Genomic DNA, 25,864 nt, shown 5'->3' on the forward strand with positions numbered 1-25,864 from the left:
TTATTATCATTATTATTATTAGAATATTTTCATAATAACCATTTTGGGTGTTGTTATCTTTTTGTCGTAGTTGCTGATGTGACTATATATTATTACCGTTTTCATAATCACCATCTCAACAAATTATGATAAATATAACTTTTTATTTTTAATCACATTTGGAATTATTTATAAACGAACATCGTATTTGATCATATTGTTACTATTTTTACATTTGATACTCACTGTGGAAGCACAATGGACAGGGCTCTTTCGGGATGGCGACTGGATTGTCGCAGTCCAGGTACGGGCATGTCATGACGTCACAGATGACGTCACTGTCATTGCAATGGCACTTTGTATCTCGATCAATGATCCACGAATCACCATGGGAGTATATCTCGCCCTTGAAGATACATGGTACAAGATCAACGCTGCTGTAAACTTCGCTATGACCATCACTGTTCCAACCTGAACACAGAGGAGAAAATTGATTCAGATTGTCATTCAAAAAGATGCTCCCATATAACCCACTCGAACACAAACACACACACTCACATATACTCACCGTAAAACATTTCCCCCGTAATTTTTATTTTTATTTCATTCAATATCAAAACAATATATTATGTTTAAGGAAATTCAGTATTTGTGACAGTTTATAATTTCGTTTTTGAAAATAACAATTGATACATTCATGTATTTGCTTATTTATGATTCATTCTCAGAAAAATACTTATTGTAATTCATATTATTATTGTTATCGAAAAACTGTATACTTACATGAATGCAGAACGAAATAAAATCAAAATCAAAATATGAATAGTTCTTCGGAATACAATCTTTTTCATCAAAATAACTTAATTCAATATATTCAATACAATGTAAAATGCATGAATAACAATCGTAAAAGAAAGATTGAACGAAATCAGTTATAATATAACACAAATTATAACCCCCTCCATTACTACCCAACCAAACAAAATCCCCTACTATCTGCAAATCACCCAATACGTACACAATTATGCATACTCACATAGTTATGCAACACCACAATAACATCACTCACACGCAATAACGCCCCCGCACCTCGACACCCCCCCCCCCCCCCCACCCTCCAACCACAAACAATACACATAGAGCAAGGTGGTCTGCTCACGTTGATCACTTCTAATTCTTTCCATTTTTGTAAATGCAACGAAAACCTCCCTTGATTGTTATTTTCCTCCTCTATAAAGTCCGTAATAGTTTTCTATATATTATACTGGAAAGTAAATGACCTTCTGTCCTTGATTTAAAAATTGTATATTTCAACGCAGTTATGATAGCATTTAAACACTCAATTCTAAAAATGTATCTAATAATAATAATAGTAATCAGTTTTCATATAGCGCTTATTGCAATCACTATTAAAAGCGCTTCCAAACTTTGAGATTATTACCCCGGCTTTAGCTATGCTGCCATTACGGCGCTCTAGCATTTCAAAGAATTAATTCCTGCCAGGCACCCATTGACATCACCTGGGTTGAGTGTGGCAAATGTAGATCAATGTCTTGCCAAAGGACATTAGTGCCGTGGCGGGTCTCGAACCGCGGACCTTGTGATCGGCAGTCCATATCTCTTAATGCAATTTAAATTTAATCAAAGTGTTCAGTAATGAATTGCCATAACTGTTTGACCTTCCCACACTGAAAAGCAAGTGTTAGTAGGTCTTTGGATCTTTTGGGCAAAATGAACAAACTAGTTTCCCTGAATAAAAGCGAACTTCATTATTACTCTTTTGTGCATATAATAACAAGAAGTGAAATTCTCTGTATGTGTTGTGCTCCTTCCTCTAACAAAAGAGGTCGCTTATATCCGTAAAGTCAACTTTGCTATAACCATGCTTTACTAGCAAGTTGTACGATTCATATAAATCTTTGTCAAAACAATCATGAACTTTCTTTTATTTATAACCTGAACTATTTGTTTTCTACCCAGAAATATTGAAGACTATATCAAAATCTTTAAATAATCAACTTACTGAAATTTTACAGAGGGAATAGCATTCTTCCACTGAATTGGTTAAACATGAGCAATGTCAATTATCTGAAGCCAGCCATTACTGTTTTCTGGTTTTGTAATAACTAGGATAGAATTCCCAGAAAGAAACATGCATAGGGATATTCACAAATGTAGGTCTATGACCTGGATCCTAATCCAATGATCGGATGGTTATTTTGCATTTCCAGTCAAGTGCTTAAAGGTGAAGTTGAGTTCTGGTCATGCGATTGAATTGTGAAAAAAACGGTGTGGAATCGATCAGAAAAGGTTGATCATCTAGCATATTAATATTGGTGTGTACTGCAATGTTCTGGAATCATCAAAAGGATTAGAAATTTGGCCCAGTCTTGGTAAAGTTACAAGCTCTGTGCACAGAAAGATATATATATATATATAGGACTAAACGAACATGTGGCATAAAAATCTGTCCCGATTTGCATGATGTTAGATGCCATTTTTAGAATACTAAGGCATTTAAAGAACCATACTTTTCAGGACAATATTTTATCTGATGTTCTTCCACACTTGCATAATACAATGATAACGCTCACAAATGACTTTTAACCTCTTCCCAGAACTCAACCTTCTCTTTAAAGAGAAGGTTCATTGACATTTGAAAAATAGGTAAATTATACATCTACAGATTGCTGAGAACTTGAAGAATATGACTAAAGTACTTATTAAGCCCTCACTAGTGTGAGGAATACATCAAATGCAATGTTGATAACCTTTCCAGAACCCACTCACAAATTGAAAAGTTAGGCGATAAAACACATACGATAGTGTGACGTCACTGAATGAACGACCCTATATCACACATTCGGGATAAGGCCTTAAAGTACCTCGGCGAAGAAATTTCACATAATCACTCAAAATGGGCAAATTATTCATGTCCGGATAGCGTAGACCAATATGAAGACACACATTCTGCTCTAAAGTCTTGTAAATATAAATGAAACGCGGTAAGAAGCTTTTTCCAAGAACCTTCTCAGAACTTCAATTCCTGGCTTGAACATTGTTCGCGCAGTAGTCCGATTATGACGTCCCTGGTTGGGCACGATCGCAATTCTAGGCCTCAAGCTCGCCTCTCGCACAGCTCGCGTGCGGTATTTTACATAGCTATACGTATACATTATCCAGACTTCGCATGCTTCATATCCTGACCAGAAAGTGGAATAACAATCTCTAGAAATCATGTAATTACATATAATATTAAGCAAATTTATGTAATATGATACGAGGGGTGAATCGTGTAATTTGATTTGTCCAAATACCCTTCCATTCTGTGTTATTTGCTGAGATGTTTTGTATTTGTTCGGTCATCATGCCTTGGCGTGGGAGTGATTGCTGTTGATTATATACGGAGACCATGATGAGTGAATCGCGACCGTCCTTTTGCGTTTGTATGATGTCCTGCAGCTGCAGTTCTATTTCTGAATGGTGCATATTTGTAATTGATTTTCGCCAAATATAATCTCACATCTAATCATCTTTGTTTCATTATCCGTGAAATTTGCCAAAAAGCCCCACACATCCCGAAAAATTAGAAAATGTCTCGCCCAGTCATGACAGATCGATCGCCAGTTGAGCGGGGCCGGGGGAGCTGAGCGGCAGCTGGCAGCTCAGCCAGCTCGCGCTAATATGCTATCACTTGACCTGCACCAGCATCGACGCCGTCTTCTCCGAATTGTTCTCTTTCTTCCATCTCTCCTACATCCCCATCATCATCATCACTATCACTACCAGTACCACTGTTGTGGAGCTGTGCTCATCAACTTCGAATTCTAAATCGAGTAAAACCTCTTCTTCGAGCTCGGACATTTTGATCAGATATTTTCGAGTGGCGTTTGTATACGTATAATGCATGCAGGCGAGAGTTGTGTGAGAGCGTGAGGATCGCACTCTCGCTCATGTGCCCAACCTCCTACGTCACAAATCGTACGTCACAATAGCGGCCGATCAAGGGCGGAATAATCGGGTAGTAATTTCACCACTTTTAAAAGCAGATAAGTCAAATCTGTAACATTTTTTGTAAACTAAATATTAACCATTAGAAAGATTGTAACATTAACTTTGCAATGATACCAACATTATTAAGGTTAAAAGCCTTTTGAAACCTTCGCTCAGCTTCTTTAAAAAAAAAGATGTTGTATTGCCCTTTAGATGCCAAAGCCGACCGTAGATTTCAGGATTTTGGGGTCGGTCGCAAAGGGCACTACATCTTTTTTTTAGGCCTAATATTGGATGCACATTGCAATTTTAAATACATGGGTTTAACGTTGATTGTATATTTACCGCCAGTGGTGATATTTCCTTTATTTTGGCACTTTAAATAAGATACACCGAGTAAATAATACTTTCTACTCAACTTCAATTGTATATGGCACCTGTACACATGATGGTGATACTGATTACTACTAATAATAATAATTCATGGATCACTCTTTATAGAGGAAACAAACGAAGATCAGCTCATAATATTCATTCGAAACAAACTATGGGTATAATTACGTGGAACTTCACGTTCTGAATATCCATCTAGTCCACTTTTTTTCAAACAGAGTGCCGCAAGAAATTTTGAGGTACCGCGAGAGAAATTTAGTTATATAAAAAAAAAAAAACATATGCTAGCCTAATACCTCTGACCGCCAGAAAAGTTGTTCTCCGAGAAATTGTGCGCGCAAAACTATTCCAATTTTGATGAGAAAGGGACTTTCTGAAATTCTCCCTGTTTTTCCCGCGTACTGTGATAGTTCGAAAAAAAGGCAAAAACATGTGGCGAAATGAAATATTAAAGATTTTTTGAGGAGTAAAAAGGCTTAATTTAAAATACCATAAACAGGGGATTCAATTTGCTAGGACTTGAACCTTACAAGTAGGTCTACATGTGATTATTATATTGTCCCTGTTTTCATTCTGAATATGAGTAAAATTTGAAATCTTGGAATAGTCAATGAGTGTTACAACTTTTAAAGAGTGAATTCCCCTTGGCTTTTATATTTATTCTATCCTAGAAATCCAAGTTCTCCCATGCCACCAATATGAAATAGATTTACATTTAATATCTTGACATAATATATCAGACAATCAATGAAAAGGAATACTATCGCCTCAGTCCGCCCTTCAAGCTGTAAACCCCTCTTCAAAAGAAAAAAATTAAACCTTACTTTACTATCCCAGCATGCCCATGCAACCCACTTGACCCTGTAATTAGATTTGGCTAATATCTTGACATCATTTCCTTCCCACCTTACCAAACTTGTTTAAAAAATCTGGAAATAAGCTCTCGAGCTTTCGTGGGTTATCCTGTTCAGGCTGACTTATTTTTGAAATCTGTTATTTCTGTATATTGTTGTATGTTGGAAGCTTGGCGAATAAACATCAATCATTACGACTTCTATTAAATAATTGTTTTCATCGTGAATTGTTTACGTTATTTTCATTTTCAAATGTCCTCCATAGGTGTAATCATTTTAAACAGATTTATTAAATTCATTTAATCCATTCCATTGTGACTACATGCTGGTCTTAAAGTGACTCAGTAACATTGTTGAAGATTGATGAAAAAAACGCATAATTTGTGTATAAAATATTACTTATTATATTCCTTCTACTGAACTAATTCTCTAAAATGCGAACAATCCTGACAAAATTCTCAAACCACAAAGATATGTATGGTTTTCTTTGAAGGCGTCACCGTATGGCACCCTCTAACAGTAAATTCTCCCGACCATTTTTTAATTTTCCCAACCGTTTTCTCATGAAAATAAGACATAACACAGGCTTTTAAAAATCTTTTAACACTTTGACGATTTTCATTCACCTAAAACGAATAAATTGTAATAATATAGTTGGGAAAATTAAGGAATCGATCAGATCATTTTTTTTCCAATTTGTATCATTAATAATGATCTTTTTTTCACTCAAACTTTCTGATTATCTTTAATTGTACATCTAGCATTGAAATCACTACCTTATTAGCACCATTTTATCTCATCTTTACAATGTTACCAAGTCGCTTTAAACAAAAACTACGAATGAGGAAACCCTCAATACATACATTTATATGTTCTTTGACAATCCTCAGGAATCTCTCTCTCTCTCTCTCGCTCTTTTAGGGGAATATTTTAGTGAATTTTGTGACTAATGATACCGTCATAAGTTTTTGTCATTTTCCTAGAAATTGATTAAAGTAACATATAGAGGGCACTACCTAAAACCAGGACCAATCGTAAATGAAGGTTGGGATCGATAAAAAATAATTATAATTCAATCGAAGTTGCGGGGAGATGGTTTCTTGTATTTGTAACAAAGTTTAGAGTTAGGGATTTACATTTGTCCGTGTTTTTTAAATCAATATTTAATACTAATCTCCAAATGCTTGTTCCGAAAACCTCATTTTAAATTTCAATATCAGATTGATAAAGAAACACTATTAATTGTCACGCTTCCCTGTCTCTGTGAGATACAATTGTAAATACACTTTTGTTTTCTTTAGAAAAGAATTTACGAATAACCCACGAAAGGATAATCCACGAAAGTGTGGATCGAGAAATATATTTCATATTTATTTATCGAAATTGTCATTATTAAAGTGACTGGAATAAATGGTTTCTATTATTAAAGATGGAAATTTCATTTTTTAAATATATTATAATTTTGATTTAGAAAATAATAGCTCCCTTTATCTTGTTCCTCCAAAATTACAGGTAGGAATTTGATTCTTTTAGTCAGTTACGGGACAGATCTAAGGGCTCTCGATCATGAATGGATTATGATGGGATGCATACATTTTGCAGCGTCATGAACATGATATAATCTAAGACACGTTGCCAATTTATCTTTAAATATGAATAACGAGTTGAATTATTCTTACCTTCTGCTTGCACTAGTCCTTTGAAAGCACCACAAAATAGTGAATAAATCCACAAAAGAAAGACCAACTTAGCCAACGATTTGTTTAGAATATGTCCGTCCATTTTCCTCTCCCCGATGCAAACATTTATTTGAGAACCAATTCAATTTCCTTCACGGTAGTGTACTTTTCCGCTTTCGTTCTATTTCGCTCTTGTCTCAGGGTTTGTCTAATGAAGGAGATAGCAAGAGGGATGTCACACGGTGAGTATTGTTAAGACCTTTTCTGCCAGCAAGGATTTTAGGGGATGTTCCTGCGCATCTGTTAGGGTCCGACTAGTATCTGGGGAAAGAGGTCCCGCAGTGCATGTATTTAAGACTCTTCGTTTGAAACAGGAGGAGGAGGTTTACAAGATGTTAGGGGTGTACTTTAACTGGTTCAGGTGTAGGCGAGGTGTTCTGTGGTGAAGGGGGCTTCCTTGTAACATTTCGATAGGTACATTCAAACATTCTCTAGAAGTACTTCATCTTAATCGTAGAAATTGAGTAAATCATCATGCATGATAATAGAATACTTCGCAGAATTTGCACAAATGAATATGTCGACCAGTCGAGTGATCATATTTTCGCGACCCTAATATTGAGACCGAAAACTCTCTCTAAAAGCTGTGCTTTGATAAGTTTACACTTCGATCCTTCTTTAAATCACGTCATTTATTTAAAGGTCCTATGTATAATAATTAATTACTAACCACGATGAGGTAATATACGATAAATTGTTTTCATAGTTATAATTACTTTGTTTCACAAGGTCTGTACCACCCCTTTAATATCGAACCTCCAGTTGGGTTTAAAACATCCAAATACCGGCCCATATCCCATCTTGCAAGTTGCAACGCTATTCTTTTAGGTCACACAGGGAGTGAGCCCCTGAGCCCTCCCCCCCCCCCCCCCCCAAATTCGGAGAACGGTGGCTACGCCATGCGGGCTTCACAGTTAGCGTGGACGTTTCGGCTAGACAATGTTTTCCGAAGCCATGTGGCTTTTGCAAGCTGGTAAGACGCATTAGATCGTCTATGTCCGCTCAGTCAGAATTGTTCAATGTTACATGCAATGATAAGTGTTCTAGCAGTCCAGAAACATTTATGTGACGTCACTAAATTGATTATGCGCACATCCTAAACGGAGACGTGCTTGGCTGGTGTTTGTGTCTTGTTTTCTAAGTAAACATTTACTTTAATCCAAGCGTGTATGCAATAACACTTGCAATAATGTACTACTGCTAGGCCAAATATGAATATTATACAGTATATATTTACAGTTAATTGCATGATTGTACATTTAGATGTACTCGTGTGAAAGTTACGCCGTAGCTATAGGCCTAGTGAGTTCCCTATACACTAACTTAAAACCAAAGTTTAAATCAACCCAACGCTAAACATAATTCCCTAACCTTTACCCTATACACAGCCGTAAACCCAAACTTAATCCTAATCATATAAAGGCCCGGTCCCACTGCACTTACGGATGCAAAGAGGATGTAAAACGTAAAAAAATCTTGCCATCCGTTGGAAAACCGGTGGAAAACGCTATGCATCCGTTGTGTACTCATTGCATACGTGTTTCATACGCTCTATCCATCGAGCATCCGTCCACTGTGATTTCATCCGCGCAAAAAGTTTTGAGCTGCACAAAACTTTTAGAACGGATGAACTTCCACCGTGTACGATGTAAATCCGCGACAAATACGAGCAACAAACGTTCTATGTCCGTTATCATCCGTTAAACGTCCGCTGTATCCTCTCTGCATCCTCTGGGCATCCTCGCAACTCACATCCGCTGCAGCTGAAAATGGAAAGAGGGAGGAAAGATAAGGTACATGGAACGTCTATACATCGTTAGTAGCACGGAAATAGAAAGGATGTAAGCGTATGCATCTCGTATGTAAAGTATTGAAAGCTGTCATCCACTTACATCCGATTTCATCCGATAGGCTTCCGATGAACATCCGTTTAACATCCCCGCTACATACTACCCACGTCCGTTATTTTCCGTTCTGTTTTCGCAAATTTTTGGAAATTTTGTCCATTTCTGGAGCGGATGAAAACGGATGGAGCCACCCGCGAAATTTTGCTTGTCCGCTGTGTCCTTTATGCATACGTTTTGTGTCCATCGGCCAGTGGGACCGGGCCATTAGTTCGAGAAAATAAAGTCTAGAGCAATAACAGGTCACCTTTATTGTGCTGTAGGCATATGGTTCGGTAATCTTTGAGAGGGGTGGATATCCACAAGCTCTTTTAGATTCATAGCAGGGCTTCCTTTATAGTGGAAGCCACTCTAAACTACAGTACTTATTAACTAACTCCTTTTAGCGTGGATTTCCACTCGTGTATAGCTACAAAGTAGAAATACATTACATCAATGCCCCCCCCCCCAAAAAAAAGTAAAAAGTTCACTGCAGTAGTCAAAATGTATTGCGCACAAGATCATGTACACTGATATTTACCCAAGTCGGAAAAGAAAAGAAGAAGAAAACAAACCTGGAGCCGACGTGAAATGAGCCGCGGAGAACCATTGCCCTCGCATCATTAAAGAACTTTTTTTGTGGTATTTCTTTTGGATGGAGTGGACCCAGTGGCGTTACATGGGGCACACGCCCCCTCGATCCCCTTCTAACGGTTATACAAAATGAAAGACAACTTAAAGAAATGGGGTCGCGAAAAAAGTTAAAGAGGATGTTCCCCTCCAAAATCCTTCCATATAGTATTCGGTTGGCCTTGTTTTCGTCCAATCATTCCCATCTCCTGCATGATCCCAATGCCCCCCCCCCCCCTCAATGATTGTTTTCTTGCTACACCATTGCTTGCACCTGATCTGGAAAGTGGAAGATTTGGATTCGCGATAGAACGATATTTTTCACAGTTTCCCCCTTTTTTTTCCCAATTATAAATTGCAAACCTATATTAAATATTTTCTGTATTCCTGCACAAAGAGTTGCCAGATATTCTTTTGGAACACACTTGAAAGTAAAGTAAATAAGACCAAAACCCCAAAAAATCTTTTTGATTTCTTTATGTTCATCGTTTACATCTCCATTATCGTTGTCACTCCATTTTTTTTATTTATTTATTTATTTATTTTTTATTTTATTTATTTATTTTTTTTTTTTTTGGGGGGGGGGGGGTGGGGCTTGTTCTTCAGATTATTGATATTGTTGTTGCTTTTCTTGCTATTGTTTATGTCATCCTCCTCCTTCATCCCCCCCCCCCCCCCCCCCTCCTTCATCTTCCCCTTCTGCTTCTTGTCCTTCCACATCTCCTCCGGTCCTCCTTAGTCATGAATGATAAGATTAGTTATAGGAAATATAATTGTGATTTATATCTGCTGCAATAAACAATAAGTGTCCATCGTGTAGATCGTCAGCTAGGTAAGCATTATATCATTAAAAAACATAAAAAACGGTACTTTGCCATTTCACAAAAGCGAGTCAATTAAGGGGGGGGGGGTGTCGAGAGCAATCTCTTTCTCATCCCTTCCATTGTGTACATCCCCTCTTCCCTCTCCGTGCTATTTTCGTACCCATGATAAGAATGAGCTGATCCGATGTGGCAGTGTGCTGCTGCCCTCACTGATCGAGACATTAACCTCAACCAGAAAAGTGGGATTGGATTAGTGACGTCACAGAGGAGTGGCCAAAACAAAATACCACAGACAAGTGGTCTGCGCATCGCTTCCCATGCTAATGGACTTCAAAAGAAGCAAAAAAATATATTTCCACAAGTGATACAGATAAAGATAGACCTAACAGGACTGATTAGTGAGTGAATGTTAAAGCCTATCTGCTCTAGTTTGGCCAGGTGGGATTAGACCTCCCTGCATGGTCACTGACAGGTGGTTATCTCATCAAATCAGCGCTCAATTAACATAAGAAAAGGGGACCATGGGGGACCAATGGTCACCGATTAGGCATTGTTTGCTATATAGAGGGCGCATGTAGCTATAAGTAGTCGGTGAGGCTTTAATGTCTTGAAAAAAGAGTCCAAATATCCATACCGCCCATTACATGTGATATAACGTTTATCGAGTTTGATGGCAGGCAGAGTATATAGTAATAATACACTTATATTTGTTGTTTTAATGAAGAAAATCAGTGTCTACGGTGTAATATATAAAAATTCAGAAAGAACAGCAGCAGACAGAGATAGAGAGAGGAAGGGAGGGAGGGGGAGAGAGAGAGAGACAGTGACAGAGACAGAGGGAGAGAGACAAAGTGATAAGGAGATACAGATACCAACAATAATTTTCTATAAAGCCAAAATAAAAAGATTTAAAAAATGGGGAGGTATTGAAAAATCTAATTTTCAGTTACAATGGTTGAAAGAAACACAAAAAGGATAACAGCTTCTCAGTTCTCAACTTTCCATCCGTCAAAGAGTGCTTTCATTCATTAATATATCCAACACATCAGCCTTAAATATTTACAGAAAGGGAGAGGAAGGTAGAGAGAGAGAGAGAGAGAGAGAGGGTGAGGAGGGGAGAGGGACGTGTATAAGGAGTAATGTTTTCCTGTCATAAAGGCATAAAAAATGTGACATGCAACATTACAGAAAATAGATGCAGATTGATAAAGAGAAAATAGGTAAAGAAAATACAAGAAAAGATGAAGCCCGAGAAATAATGTGGAGAGAGAAAGTGAGAGAGAGAGAGAGAGAGAGAGAGACGGAGGTCGCAAGAGAGAGAGAGAGAGAGAGAGAGAGAGAGAGAGAAAGAGAGAGGGAGAGAGGGAGAGAGGGAGCGAGGGAGCAAGAGAGAGAGGCATACAGACAGACAGAGACAGAATGACAAACAACTAAACCAAAACTGTCTACCAATACAAAGGCTTGGGCTTTGTGACTACAAATGTGTCGGACAAAAGAAAGAATAGACAACTTTAATTAGAAAATATTGAATCACTTTTAATATAAACTACCTTCCATAGTAGTTTTAGAAAATTACTATCTGATATCTTTTTAATTTATATTCTATATATTTACATAGATTGCATGCAGAACCAAAAACTAAAATGAAAGAAAAAAACATTATCAAGATACATCTATAGAAAATACTTGTAAATTATCACGGAAAGGAATGTTTTTTGAATATTTGAATTTCCACTAATGAATCATACATCTATCAAAACTAAAGGAAAATTACCCTTTTCCTTTCAATATGACTTTTGAGTTTAAACTTAAGTGATAACAAATGACCTTTGACCTCTACCCATGTGACTATCTACATGTATATCTGGGTTAGTCCAAGAATAATTGTCCCATATTTTAGAATAATCACTATCGAATTCATGGAGGTGCCTTGTGAATATCTTTTGATTACCCTTTTGATAAGAATAGAGTACCAAAGTGTGATGTCATACTGGCCACGTTGTGATGTCATACTGGCCACGTTGTGATGTCAAACTGGCCACGTTGTAATGTCACACCGGCCACATTGTAATGTCATACTGGCCAAAGTGTGATGTCATACTGGCCACAGCGTCAAGGTTGCTGGTTCCAAACTTCCAAACAAGCACCAAACACTGAATTTGCCACGCTCCACCCCATTGCTTGAATGGTTTTGCGATAAACCTCATGAGCAGGCTCTTTTGTTTGGAACCATTAACTTGGATGAAGAGCGAATATGATGTAAGCACTTTGGTATTCTATACTTCCACCTGTGTATCATGGAATGGTTGGTGCATGAATGAGTAATTATAAATAACTTTCATGAACACGTATCCACCAGTCGTCTCAATAGAATTTTACAGTTTTGCACAAATGACGTATCAGATAATTAAAAAGTGGGGTGATCGTGAGAATTAGGTACAACCCCAAATCAGTCTTGCATAATGTATAGTTAGAACATAGGGATTGCATTTTAGGCGCTCCGCGCTATAGAAATGCAATTTATTACCAGGGCTGTTTTGTGTTCCACTAGTACACCGAAGCCTTTGAAGGGTTACCATGAGAGAACAAACATAAATAATCACAGAATCGTACAAATGTTACAATAAATGTTAAGGAATACAAATCACTCATCCTGATTGATCTTCATGTATCTTTCAATAAGTTTTGAAAGAGAGTGTATAACTGCCAAGTAATGAACATACACGTTTATACAGCCGTTCAAATACCACTAATTTCCAGATTTTTCTTGTCTTTTCCAGGTACGGCTTTTGAAGAACACACCATAATCATATTACAAAGCTAATGCTAACAGAAAAGCGTACCCGTCTCTAGAGGTTGGGTTTATTCTGGGTACAATTGCCTTCTTAGTTCCGTCAATACAATTCCCGACATTAGTATTTGAAAATTGTCTCCAACTACTTTGGATTTACTTGCGCTGCGAGAGAAACTATCTTCTGCAATCTGGAAGACGCTTACAGACTTCAAGCACGCCCTCATCGGGCCGCGCTCGCAAGTGGAAGCCAATGCCGTGTTGCGTTAGCGGGTTTTCCGACTGACCGAACTTGATGCAGACGTAGCGGACATCCTGGCAGCTGTTCACCCTCATCCGATAACTGACACCTTGAAACGCGAATGGATGACCCCGGACGTACTTCTGAACTCTCTGTCTGTCGCTGAGGGCCTGGTCTACCATGTTGGAGGGGTTCGTTCCCTCGGGTCTGCGGCTTGTCCATACCGAGATCTTCCATAAGTCCTCGCCGGAAACACCGGTAGTATTCCAAGACTCTCTGAAGGTCACATTCACCATGAGAGAGAGTGAGACCCGTTGGCCTGATCTTAGTTCTCCGATGTTAGACATGATTGCTGGTTTAACTTGGGTAACGAGCACATCTTAAAGCGTTAAAAAATTAAAAGGAGGAAAATCAAGATATTATTATTTCTATTTCATATTCATATATTTGATTTCGATCATTCGTTGTGCTTAAAACTCTTTCTCTGACGTCTTTCTCAAGATTTTGCATGAGTTAACTGAGTTTCAAGTCAACCGTTTAATTGTCACTGTCAAACAAAATACTGGAGTTCGACGCAAAATACAAAACATCGATGCTTAAGATATTTTCACGTAATTGTACAAAAGGATGTACTATAAAAGCGTTCATTGTCAAGTTGGTGAAGTGGAAGGATTCTTTAAAAAAAGCAATGCTTGAGCTTTGTGGGTCAATTTATAAATGATTCGGCGACAATCGCTCGATACATCCTAAATTACGTAATGTTAGAAATAATTTTCGGTAGCGGATATCAACTCACTTGAGGGACAGAAGGGGCAGCATTCGCCTTCTATCTTGATTGGTTCGTAGCAGAAGTACGGTGGGCAACTCTTGATGAGACATCGTATGCACGCATCACTACATTTACACCTCGTACACGGACCAGCGTCCCATCGTTGCCCGTGGCGATGCTCGGTGACCCGTGTGAAGCACGGACGTGGAGGGCGCGGTTCAACTTCAGAGTAGACAGGTACCCAAGGGTCTGGCCGACTTCCAACGCGACAACCAACGGTAATAGTGCCTCTGTCTTTGTCCTTGCCCTTTCCCTTTCCTTTCCCCTTGCCTTTACCTTTCCCCGACGAAGCTCCATTGTTGTCTCCAGTTGTTCCCTCGACTAAGTTTGAGTCGACAACGGGACGCCGGGTAATGGTGGTTGTTCTGACTGTTGTGGTGGTTGGTGGTAGCGTTGTTGTTGTTGTTGTTGGTGGTAGCGTTGTTGTTGTGGGCGGTTGCGTTGTTGTTGGGGGTGGCTGCGTTGTTGTTTCTACTGGGGCATCGGGGTCTACCCAGTGACTGTCCAGATCTTCGTGAGCTACGTATATGAAAAATCAGAACATATTGACCATCACTCAAACACATTGCAGCATCTCACATATGCACGCTCAGATGTATACACATGATGTTTTCATTCTCTTCTTCGTGTTCTTGAGAACATGTGTCATTCAACATTTCATTACTCTACATTAATTTTCCTAGCCCTAAAATCCGGTACCCGTATGTTACTACACCTTTATATTTGATAACCCCTATGTTCCGACAATCCTATATTTTTCACAACTATATACCCACATCCTTATGTTTCGTCTCTCCTACGTTCCAACAACTTAATATTCCACCACCTTTCTATTTCGACACCATATATTTCGTTACCCCCTATTTACTGACACCCAAATATTTCGACCCGCCTATGTTGCAACACCCCTATATTTCGTTACTCCTACGTTCAAACAACCTAATATTTCTTTACCTGATTTGTTCCTACACCCCTATATTTCGTAACTCGATTTATTCCGATACCCTTTATTTCGTCACCCAATTTGTTCCGACACCCCGTTATTTCTTTACCCGATTTGTTCCGACACCCCGTTATTTCGTCACCCGATTTGTTCCGATACCCCGTTATTTCGTCACCCGATTTGTACCGACACCCTTTATTTTTTCACCCTATTTGTTTCGACACCCTGATATTTCGTCACCCGATTTGTACCTACACCCTTTATTTCTTCACCCGATTTGTTCCGACACCCCGATATTTCGTCACTCGATTTATTCCGACACCCTTTATTTCTTTACACGATTTGATCCGACACCCCGTTATTTTGTCACCTGATTTGTTCGGACACCCATTATTTCTTCACCCGATTTGTTCGGACACCCCGTTATTGCGTCACCCTATTTGTTCCGACACCCCGTTATTGCGTCACCCGATTTGTTCCGACACCCAGTTATTTCGTCACCCGATTTGTTCCGACACCTCTTTATTTCATCACCCGATTTGTTCCGACACCCATTTATTTCTTCACCCGATTTGTTCCGACACCTCTTTATTTCATCACCCGATTTGTTCCGACACCCATTTATTTCTTCACCCGATTTGTTCCGACACCCCGTTAGTTCATCTCCCGATTTGTTCCGACACCCATTTATTTCTTCACCCGATTTGTTCCGACACCCCGTTAGTCCATCTCCCGATTTGTTCCGACACCCCGATATTTCGTCACCCGATTTGTTCCGACACCCCGTTAGTTAATCTCCAGATTTCTTCCGACACCCCGATATTTCGTCACCCGATTTCTTCCGACACCCCTTATTTCGTCACCCGATTTGTTTAAACACCCCTGTATCATTGTCATCCCTATGTTCTGACACCCTATATTTCGTCACGCGATTTCTTCCGACACCCCTTATTTCGTCACCCGATTTGTTTAAACACCCCTGTATCATTGTCATCCCCATGTTCTGACACCCTATATTTCGTCACCCGCTTTGTTCCAAAACCCCTTTATTATTGTCATCCCTATGTTCTGACACCCTATATTTCGTCACTCGCTTTGTTTTAATACCCCTTTATTATTGTCATCCCTATGTTTTAACACCCCTATATTTCGTCACTAAAATCGGGCCTCATTTTAAGCTGTTACATGTCATATTTAGAATATAAATGCATTTGAAGAGCCATGCTTAGCAGGGAACTTTTTCCTCTCTGATGTTCTTTCCAGTTGCATAATAACAATTATAATGCTCACAAATTATGTGTCACCTCTCACCATAACTCAACCTTCTCTTTAAAAGATACATGTTCTGCATATATGAAAAAGCATGACCCTTTTTCATATATGTGCACCACTAGCATAATACTCCAGTGCCGCCCTTCAGAATACCACTTGTAGAACACCATACTCACGTAGGCAATCTCCAGCCTCAATGCATTGGATCACATCGTGATTTATTCCCCTAAGTTCAAACCCGACGCCATGTTCAGGTTGTGGATCATCTCCAATACCAAATGCGAAACAGAAATACCGCACCAGCTCACATTCGTAATTCTTTAGATCATACCTTGCTTCTAAAAGGGAAACACGATAAAAAGTCGATTAAACATTACAATTTACAAATTTGAATCAGGTTATACATGTTCAAAGAGATGAACCGGGAGAAAATTCCACTACGCCCTGGTGACATATAGGGCTAATAAAGAGAACTCCAATAAGATTCATGAAAACGGGCTCAAATTTTCGATCATTTAATTCATGATGAACTGTGGCAGCTTTAAATATTTCCGACCCGTAGACAAATTGTTTTACTACATAATATTCCGAACGGTATTCGGGTTTCTTCGACACATGCCGAGCTTTGCCGAATTATCCCTTGGATTCGGGCCTACACTCGTCAACGTGGTCAAAGAACATATGGGCCCTGTTTTATAAAACTTATCATCAATAACAAATGCTAAAATTATATAACAAATTAGCTTTCAGCCAATCAGATGCCACGATTTCAACTTGTTATTGATGACAAGTTTTATGAAACAGGGTCCTGTAATGATTATCGTACAGTATACTGGTTTATAGATGACTGGAGTTGAATTGTGTCCGGCGTGGGTTATGGATCATTTATCTTTATAAGGGAGTTAGGATCAGCAACATCCTATTCTCTTTTCTTTTCTTTTTTGGTTTGATTGTTTGTTTGCTTGTTAGATTTGTTTTTGTGTATTTGTTTGTTTGTTTTGGTCCATTTAATCCCAGCATCATTATAATAATATTTGACCATAAGCATGATGAGAGGTCGGGATGTGACACAAAGAACAGAGACCGTTCTGAGATAAACAAAAAGTTAACAACTGTACCTTTTTTCATCAAAATGTAAATAGTGTGATGTACAAAAAGAAATACTATAAGCGCTTTCAATGTAAAAGGGTAAAAGAACACAGTAAAGCAGACCAAAAATATAGATCTTTGATAAGATGTGGATAAAAATAGCGTCAAATAAAAATGGGACTCACTTTTTATCTTGAACTTCTTTCCTTTGGTGTAGGTCTGCGATTGTTGCCTGTCGTCGAGAATCTGATCGACGTACATCATCCGTGATCCAGTCCCTTTATCATTCGTGCTCGCCCACGCACTCAGCTTCCATAGTTGTTGACCTTTCACCCCGGTGGTTTCTGAGGTTTCTCTGAATCTGGGGGTGAGATTGACGTCGAGATATCTGATCTGCCCCGTTTTGTAGTCGTACGGCCCTCTCGTGGTGTATGAGAGTCCTGATCCGATCAACACTGCAGGCGTGTTTACATGAGAGGATGAATTGAGAAAATGTATTATAATACATTGGCATTCGTGTTCACACAGTCGAAACCCGACATAATTAGTCACAAAACGCGTAGAATTTCCACTCCCCCCTCCCCCAACCAACGAAACTTGAGAAACAGTATTTTCGTTCCCTCTGCCTCTATCTTTCTTTGTTTGCTTCTCAGCGACTTTACATACAAGATTTTTTGCTTCGGGAGAAAAGAGAAAGTCGTTTTGTTGATCTCCCCCCCCCCCCCCCATCATCAAAATATAGTTGAGGAGCAAAATACGAGGGAAAGAAAGCAACGAGATTATAAAGGTTGGGAACAGAACAGAAAAAGAACAGAACAGAATAGAGCAGAACGGAGCAGAACGGAACAGAACGGAACAGGAGGAACAGAGCATGAGAACTTACGAAAAGGGCAGAGACTGCAACACACTCCTTCGACTTGTATTGGGTCAGCGCAGTTAGGTCCTGAGCATCGTTCAGTAGTACACTCCGGACGCCCTTCAACACAAAGACAATTTTCACAAGCGGTTTTCTTCCATTCTTCACCGGCTCGGTATTCACTTCCTCCAGATGTACACGTCTGACCCATGTACGATTTGGGTTGTAGCGGTTCTGCGTCTGGGAAAGATTTGAAATAAAGGAATGTTGATTCTTTTCTTTTTTTCTCTCCATCATTTATTAATTGAATATTACGTTCATAAAAAACACATGAATTATACTTATATCACAATTTTTTTTTTTTTTTAAATAATCATTTTTTTTTTCCAGAGGTGATACTTTTCAAAATTGTCAACAGTAATGATGGTTCTACTGAAGCCATGGGAGTTGATGGACGTGGGGGATCGACCCTCCCCATTTACTTTTAGTTTACTGTGTGTACAGAATGGTGCTACTACATAATAAATATAATGACGATAATAATAGTGGGTTCTTGTATAGCACTCATGTCTGTCAGACTTGGCACCGCTGCAGATCCGTAATAAGTATCACCTCGGCTTTAGCATGGCTGCCATACGGCGCTCTAGCATTTCAAAGAATCAATTCCTGCCAGGTACCCATTTACCTCACCTAGGTCGAGTATGGCAAATGTAGGTTAATGTCTTTCCAAAGGACATAAGTGCCGCTTGGGGACTTGAACCGCGAACCATGTAATCCACAGTCCACTGATGCATCCACTAGACACGACTCCTTCCAGACTCCTCACTGGGCTTACGCTTTCGTTTTCTTAAAGGGAAATAAGTGTACTTTTGTATAAAATTACAACTGTAATTTGTCACTGATGACAGGTTTTGTGAAATGGAGCCTAGCTTTTGATATTTGTTCGAACATCTGTTTCTATTACAATAATTGTTCATGTATTCTATGCTTATATTTTATTTTGTTTTAATTGCTTGATAGCTGAACACGCTGCTCTGTGTAAAGATGAAATTTAAATTGATTTTATTTTCAAATTGACGGCACCTAAACATCCACACCCCCTTTTTCCCTTACATCCTTTTGGAATGGAATGGAATGGTGGTGGTTATTTTACCTGACTGCTAAGCAAGCATAAATGCTTGTAAGTAAGCAACCAGACGGCCGACGGCTTTAGGTCCTCTCCGAGGGACCTGGTAATGAGGATTAATGCCTTAACAAAGGGCACTAACGCATCGCCTTGGTTTCGAACCCGGGTCACCGGATTACGAGACCGCTGCTCTACCGACTGAGCTATCGCGCCTCCTCGTTCAGCCTCGGCTGCATTTATTTGTTTGTTTCTTCATTAGTTAGTTTGTTTGTTTGTCTTGTTTGTTTCTGAGTGAGTTACCGTGCAATGTTTGAATGCGGCCTTGGGCAGCAAGGGGTACCACGCCACAGTTAGATTTGGAGCAGAGCCAGTGCTTTTGCTTTTTGAGAGATAATTCAATAACCTACATTTACAGGTCATGGATCTTGATCGTTACTTAACCTTATTACAAATGATGCCCATGACAATAGGGGTCACATGACTTGATAATGAACTTTAACCTCAAAGAGAGCTGGGACACCTGGGCATTTCGTGAAAAATGAGGAAAGGATTCACTCCTTTCTTCTATTTTTTCTTCTGATGTAGGAAAAGGAATTACATGATCTTTGACGTTCCATGTGTCTTAAATTGGCGTGACGAAAGTGAATACGAAGTGAACACTTCAAACATTGCCATTGTGTTAAATTATATGTGATGACCACCTTTACACCATTAACTAGCGCAGGTAACAAAGCAATCGAATTAACGCCTGTTGTGCAGCTGGTATTATGCTCGCTGTAGACTCATCATCAGTTCGATTGCGCTATATTATCTACAGTGAATATAAAGTCTGTTATAATAATGTTTGTTTTTATTTAGTTTTGATGGTATTACATTTTCACATGACGCCTCGAAGACCGCGTTAGTCACTAACGTAGTCCTAATTCCACAAGTGGCTGTTCGTGTGCAGCCGCATAGGGAGTCAACGACAGGACATGAGATGATGGGAATCAGTTTGGCTTAAAGAATAATGCTTTATCAGTAACAGTACCGCAAATACCGCAAAGGAGAAGAAAAACTTTTTGTTTAACGTGTAAAGGAATGGCAACTGCGCGCAAGACTGGCCGTGTGCATATTAACTGATCTACATTAGCCCCACTCAACCCAGGTGATGTAAATGGGTCCCTGGTAGGAATTAATTCTTTTTAACATGCTAGAGCGCCGAAATGGCAGCACAGCTAAAGCTGGGGTAATAATCTCCGAGTGTGGAAGCGCTTAGTGATCGTAATAAGCGCTATATAAAAACTGAGTATTATTATTATTATTATTATGAGACAGCGAAGATTGAAGCGTATATGCACTTCACATCATCATATTAAAAAAAACATGACGGTTTTATTACTGCGTCATGCCTGAAATACGCGTAATAGGTATATGTCTGAGCTAGTATGCGTCAGCGATTGATACGGACTTCCACACGTCAAGAGAGATCGTGACGTCATCCAGGCGCCATTTTGAGAGTGGACACAGGATCGTGTATGAATAAACAATGCTTTTTTTAAAAGTGGCATGTGAAATACTGTCTTCATAAAGGCTCAATAGCGCAGGTGATCATGCAATCTAAAGAACGCCTCGGGTGCAAAGGGCATTAGAAATGAGTTCTAGATGAAACAAAATACCAATAATACACATCAGTGAGGGCATTAGTAAGAATTACCCACACAAGGTACCTTTGGAACAGTCTATAACACCCCAGGTTGATAGCCGAGGGTGTTTGGAGTCTGTTTCAAAGGTACCGAGTGTGGGTAATCTTACTAATGCCCGAACAAAATGATGTGTAAATTAAATTTATTTATTTATTTGTTTTATAAGATGTTTTATTTGTTTTATAACATTATGTTTTATAACATGATTTTACTAATGACCCGTCAATATTATAATATTCGCTATTGACCGGTCATTAGTAAAATTACTGCCTGGTCACGTGTACGCTCTCAACCAATCATTTGATTATGATCCACTTCATCACTCTATACAACTTACCATTGCAAGTTGGCGCTGGCACACACTTCCTGATGTCTCGACTATCATCCCTAGGTCCGGTAAATATGAGCTCCAATCCCGATTTTGTTGTAGGTGCGTCACCCCGGGCAAATCTGACGCAAATATGGCGCACAGCTTCACAAGATGGCGGGATGAGGTCAAAGGTGATGTCATTGATGACGAAATCGGTATCCTTTTTGTGCAACCGTGACGCCTGTCGCGCGGTGAGGACTTGGTCGACGTAGCCGTGCCGCGCTCCTCCCCCGTCAGGGTCACTGCTCGCCCACGCCGAGACCTTCCATAGGCGTTTACCGGTCACGCTCGTTGTCTGTGAGAATTCGTCAAATAGGACGTCGATGTTAAAGGTCAATGTGACGGGTTGGCCGTGACCAGTCATGACGTCATTCAGGCGGCGGAGTTCGACTTGCAGCGCCTGAGCAATGACGTCTGTATGGGAAGAGAGATAGAAAGAGGAAGAGAGAAAAGTAAAAGGAGGGAGAGAGAGAAAGTTAGACTTAAAAGAGATCTGGCCGTGCTAATTCTAATTTCATCCATATTTCATCCACATTTCTATCTTATTGAGAGGCGGTGCCACCACCCCCCCCCCCCCACAGGTCGCAATTCCAGTTGAAACCAGTATGCATCTGGTACCAGTTAAAACCAGCAGTCAAATGGTACCAGTTGAAGCCAGTAGGTTCAACTGGTTTTTAATATGGAAGTTGAAACAACGGCTAACTGGGACCAGTAGATTTACCAGTTGATGTACCAGTTGAATTACCAGTTGAATTACCAGTTGATTTACCAGCTGATTTACCAGTTGATTATCCAGTAATCAATCAACTGATAATCAATAATCATTATTAGCATCTGGCCACCAACTTGACCACATATATTAACTCTTGCAATTACCCCATCACAATGATCATTTGAAGTAGATTACAGATGTGTATTATGTGAGTTTACATTTATAGTTCGTGCATAGATTTATACAAATGTGTACGCTTTATTTTCTGGTTAGTAATTATATATATATATCAATATATCTCATTTTATGTCTTAAATTAGATGAAAAACATAATCAGACATGTGTAATATATTTGTCAATAATTAACTAAGAAAATATAAATTACAAAATTTATGTGCATTGTCACATTTGCTTGACAAATCATGATAATTATATTTTCTGTGAAAACATGCAAATTATCATGAATATGCATAAAATACATTGAACTGGTTTTTCAACTGGTAAATCAACTGGTTTTCGTACTGGTTTTCAACTGGTAAATCAACTGGTAATCATCTTCTGGTTTTCAACTGGTAAATCAACTTGTGATTGTACTGGTTTCAACTTGTAAATCAACTGGTAATCGTACTGGTTTTCAACTTGTATATCAAATGTTAATCATCTACTGATTTTCAACTGGCAAATCAACTGGTATTTATCTACTGGTTTTCAACTGGGAAATCAACTGGTAATCATTTTATTTGTTTTCAACTGGTAAATCAACTGGTGATCATCTACTGGGTTTCAACTGGTAAATCAACTGATAATCGTACTGGTTTTTAACTTGTAAATCAACTGGTAAATCAACTGGTAATCATCTACTGGTTTTCAACTGGTAAATTAACTGGTACTCATCTACTGGTTTTCAACTGGGAAATCAACTGGTAATCTTCTACTGGTTTTCAACTGGTAAATTAACTGCTACTCATCTACTGGTTTTCAACTGGTAATCATGTACTGGTTTTCAACTGGTAAAGCAACTAGTAAATAAACTTGTAATATCAACTGGTCTCAGATGTCAACTGGTATGTCTACTGGTTTCCAAATTCTATCAACTGGTATCAACTGTTACCAGTTGAGACCAGTTGAGACCAGTTCAAACCAGTAGATACCAGTTGGAATTACTTACTGGTTTCAAATGGTATCAACTGGAATTCCCACACACACACGCACACTTCATTGCCCCGTCAATAGTTTGGACGAGTGGTACGCTACAGGGCCTACTTAGTCAATACTATTATTTATTTGTGGCAGTTATAGTGCTCCCGATGGTTCCCTGGGCAGAAGCACCACCTAGCTGAGAAAGGTATGTGACAGCAAGAGCCTAACGAGATAGCACAACATGATAGCCAATATCATGAGGTTAATCAAATCTACTATCGAACATGAACCATACATTAATACTCGCACGCGAACCCTAATTGTTTAAAGGTAGAGGCGATGTGGTCTAGTGGATAAGTCACCCTACTGCAGATCACAGGGTACGGGGTTTGTGTCCCGCCACGGCACTAATGTCCTTTGGCTTTCTACACCCAGGTGTTAAATGGGTACCAGGTAGGATGCGAACGTTGATTTAGTTTGCTCAGCATTTTGAGCGTCTGTAAAATGGCACCTGACTGGAATGCTCCCCAGGGAGAGAAGAATGTGCATACATCATATGCGGGCAAGCCTGAACCCGATAATCGGGGGAATAATATATGTGCTAAATTAAATATGAAAGCGGAATATAATTATTATTGAAAGTTTTCACTTATCATTTGTACATAAACTTTACAATGTCTACATAGATTTGTAATTTGGAGTAACTTGGAAATACAACAGCACTTTATATGTTTTAAACGTGTCTGTACATTATACACGTATTTTGTGAATTTAAACTACGGAGTATGCAATAATAATTGTACCATGACGTGACTGCCGGGTCCTCATGAATGAAATTAATAATGCAAATGAAGCTACCCTTGATAAACAAACCCATATGACATCGTTAATATATTCTTTTTGGTGTTATTGTTGTTAAAATTATTATGATTATGATTATTATCAATATTATTGTTATTACATTTATTATAACTAGTATTATTATCATTATTATTATTATCATTATTATTATTATCATTATTATTATTATCATTATTATTATAAGAATATTTTCATAATAACCATTTTGGGTGTTGTTATTGTTCATCTTTTTGTCGTAGTTGTTGATGTGACTATATATTATTACCATTTTCATAATCACCATCTAAACAAATTATGATAAATACAATTATTTTTTTAAATCACATTTTGAATTATTTATACCAACATCATTTTCAATCATATTGTTACATTTTTTACATTTGATACTCACTATGGAAGCACAATGGACAAGGCTCTTTCGGGATGGCGACTGGGTTGTCGCAGTCCAGATACGGGCATGTCATGACGTCACAGATGACGTCACTGTCATTGCAATGGCACTTTGTATCTCGATCAATGATCCACGAATCACCATGAGAATATATCTCGCCCGTGAAGATACATGGTACAAGATCAACGCTGCTGTAAACTTCGCTATGACCATCACTGTTCCAACCTGAACACAGAGGAGAAAATTGATTCAGATTGTCATTCAAAAAGATGCTCCCATATAACCCACTCGAACACAAACACACACACTCACATACACTCACCGTAAAACATTTTCCCCGTAATTTTTTTTTATTTCATTCAATATCAAAACAATATATTATGTTTGAGGAAATTCAGTATTTGTGACAGTTTATAATTTCGTTTTTGAAAATAACAATTGATACATTCATGTATTTGCTTATTTATGATTCATTATCAGAAAAATACTTATTGTAGTTCATATTATTATTGTTATCGAAAAACTGTATACTTACATGAATGCAGAAGAACATAAAATTAAAATCAAAATATGAATAGTTCTTCGGAATACAATCTTTTTCATCAAAATAACATAATTCAATATATTCAATACAATGTAAAATGCATGAATAACAATCGTAAAAGAAAGATTGAACGAAATCAGTTATAATATAACACAAATTATAACCCCCTCCATTACTACCCAACCAAACAAAATCCCCTACTATCTGCAACTCACCCAAGACGTACACAATCATGCATACTCACATAGTTGTGCAACACCACAATAACGTCACTCACACGCAAGAACGCCCCCGCACCTCAACACCCCCCCCCCCCCCCCACCCTCCAACCACAAACAATACACACAGAGCAAGGTGGTCTGCTCACGTTGATCACTTCTAATTCTTCCCATTTTTGTAAATGCAACGAAAATCTCCCTTGATTGTTATTTTCCTCCTCTATAAAGTCCGTAATAGTTTTCTATATATTATACTGGAAAGTAAATGACCTTCTGTCCTTGAGTTATGATAGCATTCAAACACTCAATTCTAAAAATGTATCTAATAATAATAATAATAATCAGTTTTCATATAGCGCTTATTACAATCACTATTAAAAGTGCTTCCAAACTTTGAGATTATTACCCCGGCTTTAGCTATGCTGCCATTACGGCGCTCTGGCATTTCAAAGAATTAATTCCTGCCAGGTACCCATTAACATCATCTGGGTTGAGTGTGGC

The 25,864-nt window shown here is 38.6% G+C and overlaps 1 protein-coding gene across 1 annotated transcript; it reads right to left on the bottom strand.

Moving 5' to 3' along the window:
• Positions 1-14,088: 14,088 nt before the first annotated feature.
• Positions 14,089-21,861, bottom strand: LOC115918210. Its single transcript, XM_030978184.1, has 4 exons — positions 21,465-21,861; positions 17,646-17,915; positions 16,548-16,709; positions 14,089-14,675 (listed from the first exon to the last, which is right to left on the bottom strand). Exons 1-4 carry the CDS (start codon positions 21,859-21,861, stop codon positions 14,089-14,091), a joined length of 1,416 nt encoding a protein of 471 aa, XP_030834044.1.
• Positions 21,862-25,864: the final 4,003 nt, after the last annotated feature.

This window comes from Strongylocentrotus purpuratus, unplaced genomic scaffold (genome assembly GCF_000002235.5).
Source record: "Strongylocentrotus purpuratus isolate Spur 01 unplaced genomic scaffold, Spur_5.0 spur5_scaffold_1, whole genome shotgun sequence".
In the NCBI taxonomy this organism is placed as follows: Eukaryota; Metazoa; Echinodermata; class Echinoidea; order Camarodonta; family Strongylocentrotidae; genus Strongylocentrotus; species Strongylocentrotus purpuratus.

Bases quoted from the DNA above. Each gene is read 5' to 3' on its own strand.
- LOC115918210 (XM_030978184.1), bottom strand. From the start codon at position 21,861: ATGACTGGTCACGGCCAACCCGTCACATTGACCTTTAACATCGACGTC. The intron at 17,916-21,464 runs GTAAGTTGTATA...ACACGCCTGCAG, and splicing joins GCCAGCGCCAACTTGCAATG to TGTTGATCGGATCAGGACTC. The intron at 16,710-17,645 runs GTGAGTCCCATT...TTTCCCTTTTAG, and splicing joins AAAGAAGTTCAAGATAAAAA to AAGCAAGGTATGATCTAAAG.